This window comes from Ctenopharyngodon idella, chromosome 23, assembly GCF_019924925.1.
Source record: "Ctenopharyngodon idella isolate HZGC_01 chromosome 23, HZGC01, whole genome shotgun sequence".
NCBI classification, from domain to species: Eukaryota; Metazoa; Chordata; class Actinopteri; order Cypriniformes; family Xenocyprididae; genus Ctenopharyngodon; species Ctenopharyngodon idella.
Genome location: NC_067242.1, coordinates 8767044 through 8771035, shown reverse-complemented (window position 1 = coordinate 8771035; position 3992 = coordinate 8767044). Strand labels below are relative to the sequence as shown.

Sequence of the window (3992 nt, the reverse complement as noted above, 5' to 3'; positions counted from 1 at the left end):
CTGTAGTAGAAGATATCCACTTTAATAGTCACAAAAACAGCACAAGAACATTCAAAACCAACAGTCTCTTGTACATACAGAACCAGACGAGGTTTTTTCAACATTAAAACAACTTTTGCATTATAACATTTTCCATGTAGATATATTTCTATTGGTCAACATTGCATTCACACTTTGTTATTGTTTTATCACAAGAAGTTGTCGATAGATTTATATACATTCTATATGTTGCATTAATGAAAAATGGGGGTTATTTTTTCTGACATGTTAAATCACCAAAGAGGTTTGGAATGCTTGAATGGTTTGTTACAGATTAGACAACAGTGAAAAGGATCTGATTGACCCGTCTACTCACATAGAACTATATTTATTAAAAAAAAAAAAGTTTCTCTTTATTAATTCAGAAGTCCATCTATCTTACACTTGTAAACAGAACTTACAGAGAGAGGATTCTGCATGCAGACTTTGTGAAGATATCTATCTACATGCAGTTCAGAACTCTCAAACTCTTTTGGTAGAAAAGAAAAGTTTACAAAAAATACCCTAAATTAACATATCCATGATCATACAGTTTATATACAGTTACACAGTTCTTTTGTTGTTTTGTACATGTATTTTGCACATTTATCAGTGTGTTAGCACAGCATATGGTGCTCAGATGTGTGTCGCATCAGAGTTTGGGACTATTCTACTTCAATGAAGTCATTTTAAGACACGAAAAACAAAGTAATGAGGTATGTATCAGGCATCTGATGGACACGACCACCAAGCCAAACTATAGCATCTTAAATATATATATATATATATATATATATATATATATATATACACACACACACACAGTAGCAATATATACTACTTCGCAGAAAATGGAAAAACAATGGCAGTGGGGCTGTTGTTTACAAACCCTTCGGATTCATCAAATATGAATGAGATGTCAATTTATCGGAATATTGATCTAAACAGTCTATAGCAATTTATTATTCACCGTCAACTGGTTATTCATCATACGGCAACGTTGCGAATACGTCCCAGTGACACAAAGTGCTTCACGCATATACATTGTAATGTGCTGTCAAATGTCAAATAACAAAATATAATGCCTTTTTTTTGCTCTCACACTTCAAATCCACTGGGGGAAACATATAGAAAACTGATTTGATTCATATAGTATTAGATTGCAGGTTTCATTCTTCATCATTTGCTTTTCAAGAACTCATACAATATGAATTTGGATAAGGCATGTACCTCTCGTTATCTTAACACATTCTCCCTTTTTAGTATAAAAATACAAAAGCTAATCTTATATAAAATATCTAGCTTATTCTTGATATTCACCAATTATCTTGTCAATAGCTTGAAGATTTTAACTACTGTATTTAACTGTAAGGTAACATTTTTGTTTGCAGTTGTGCTACATATTTTCTAGTTGAATAGAGAATTTTCTTTATAGAACGTAAAGTCTACTGAGATTAATTCTACACAGTCTGATTTGCACTTAAGCTACTATCTAAAACTGACCCAGCTACACGTCAGTTAAAGGGCGATTCTCATGAAATAGATCATATTTCACCCCAAATTAAAATAATAATAAAAAAATTATATTTTGCTTAAAGGGGTCAGAAATCAGTTTTTCCTTGATCTTTTGACAGGATTTTATATTATTAAAACGCCCTTCAAGATCGCAGATTGTTTTGTAAAGGAGGCACTGTGTAATGGAGGGTTCGCAGAATATATATATATATATATAGAGAGAGAGAGAGAGAGAGAGAGAGCTAATATATATAGCTAAAATAAAGGTGCAGTAAGCAATTTCTGAGAAACGTTGTTGATATTTGAAATCACCAAAACACGTCCCTACCCTAAAGGATCACGCCCCTATCTTGATAGCTCCGCCCCCAAATTCACAAACACACTAACACAGGCACCTCCCACCTCATGAGTGTATACACCCCTTACTGCTGATTGGCTACAAGTGTGTTTTGGTGCTCGGTCCGATCCACTTTCAACAGCGTTTCTCAGAAATTGCTTACCGCACCTTTAAATTACTAAGTAAATTAAATGGGGTGAAATATGCTTAAATGGCATTATATAAATGCAAAACATCTTAATAGTCCTGAAAATGAGGCTTAAAATAGTCTTTTATACTTTCTTTTTGTAAAAAAAAAAAAAAATTAAATTTTGGGGTCAAATATGATCTGGGTATGTTTTCATGAGATTCACCCTAAAATGTTTCACGATTACTGTATATTACCATAAGTTTGTTTAAATTAGTGGATTATAACTGCTTCATGTTTAGTATTCCATACATTTTACATTGTTTATTCAGTGTACATATACTGGCTCTTATTTGAAACCATCCAACCAGCTTTTTTTTTTTATAAGACTTTACTATAAAATTACAGTTAGACTCGTACCTTTGTCAAAGCTCTTCAGTACTGATGTGTTGTGCTTGCTTTAGCTGCGGAGATGCTTTACTTCCAAGTGTGATTTAGGCTCAGAGGTCACCTGTGCTTCCCCTGGTTTCTAGGGTCATCGTCGCCATGAAGCGTTCACCTTAGATAGGATCAGATCTCAGGGTAAAAGGGGGGCAATGTAGGACCACTCAGGGCAGTACTTGGAGGCTGATAGTCAACATGCCAGTACAAAAAAAATGATTGGCAATGCTAGGACAATCTGAGGCCACGAGGCAGAAAAGGAAATGGAGGTTTGACTAAAAATCAAAAACTGACTATGTTGGATAAAGTCAATTAAATTCTTATTCGTTATCCTAAATAGAATTAAAATCCTACTTTCTTGCTTCTCATTTCAACAATTCTAAAAAATGTCATAACTATCTTTACTTCTAAAGGAAGAATTGTATGACTCTCTTGGCTAAAGGAATAGAGGCAGGGCCATATTTATGATACAAAGACACTGGGCTATTATAACCTCAGCATAATAAGAAGAGGTCAGGAAAGGATGGACTGGGGATAAAATACAAGCAAGTTAGGACAGGTGAGTGGATAAAAGAAGAGAAAAGAAAGAAATAATCAATACATTGTCATTTCCAGTGCAATCTTTCTGATGTGTCCACTAAACGTTTAGCAATGCATAGACAGAGAGAGAGAGAGATTCTGCCTTCCTCCTTTTTGTCATACAAACAATGATCACTAGGAGGCAGTCTTTCTTCATAGTTACTGTGATAGTCAATGTTAAAAGATGATTTTAAGGTTATTCAAATAGTTTTTCAGCCAAAAAATTGTCTTATGCTGAACATATTGAACTTAAAAAATACACTAAAACTGAAACTATTAAAAATGTGTTAGTTGAAATAAAGCTGAAATGAAACTTAAATGAAAATAAGAAATGCCTTGGCAACTAACTAAGTAAAATAAGTTGAAGTACTAAAATTACTACTGAAACAGAAATAAAAATAAAGCTAAACAGAAGTATAAAAAAAAAACGAATAAATGACATAAAATGGCTAAAACATGAGAAAAATGAAAAAAGAAATAATAAAAATATTGCAAAATCAAATTATTTTATAAATAATACTAAAATAACACTGATTGATTTGAAGTACAAGATATATCAGTGTGCTCAAAAACAAGTAGTTACACCCTCTGTAATCACATTAATATTCAGATTTTGTTTTGAGATATTGTGAAGGGCAGAGAGACATTTTAACTATGCCACCAATGACAGAGCAACCAAATTCACACTAGGTGAAAATGTATGTAAACTTACCCACCTACCTATGTTGATGAGCTTAAAAAAAGCTGAAATTATTTCAGTTTGAGCATTTTAACTAGCTGCGACCGCCACAAAAAAAAGCCACACCCATAGTGAAATCTCATTGGTCCAAAATTCCATTCCAACTGTACACTCAACATCAACTACATTCTGATTGGCTGTGATTAAGTGACATCACACAGCATTTTTGCTTTCACTGTGGACTGACAAATCTGCTGGAGATCTTTGTGGCTGACTAGCAGCATTTATTTATTAAA

The 3992-nt window shown here is 33.3% G+C and overlaps 1 protein-coding gene across 5 annotated transcripts in view; it reads right to left on the bottom strand.

Moving 5' to 3' along the window:
• Position 1: 1 nt before the first annotated feature.
• The window catches only part of srcin1b (SRC kinase signaling inhibitor 1b), a 75064-nt gene continuing 71073 nt past the window's right edge, over positions 2-3992 (bottom strand). For all 5 annotated transcript variants that reach the window (XM_051881675.1, XM_051881674.1, XM_051881677.1 and 2 more), the window contains one exon: positions 2-2556. In XM_051881675.1, the coding sequence (XP_051737635.1) occupies positions 2533-2556 (24 nt within the window). In that variant the 3' untranslated portion in view covers positions 2-2532. The remainder of the gene's footprint in view (positions 2557-3992) is intronic.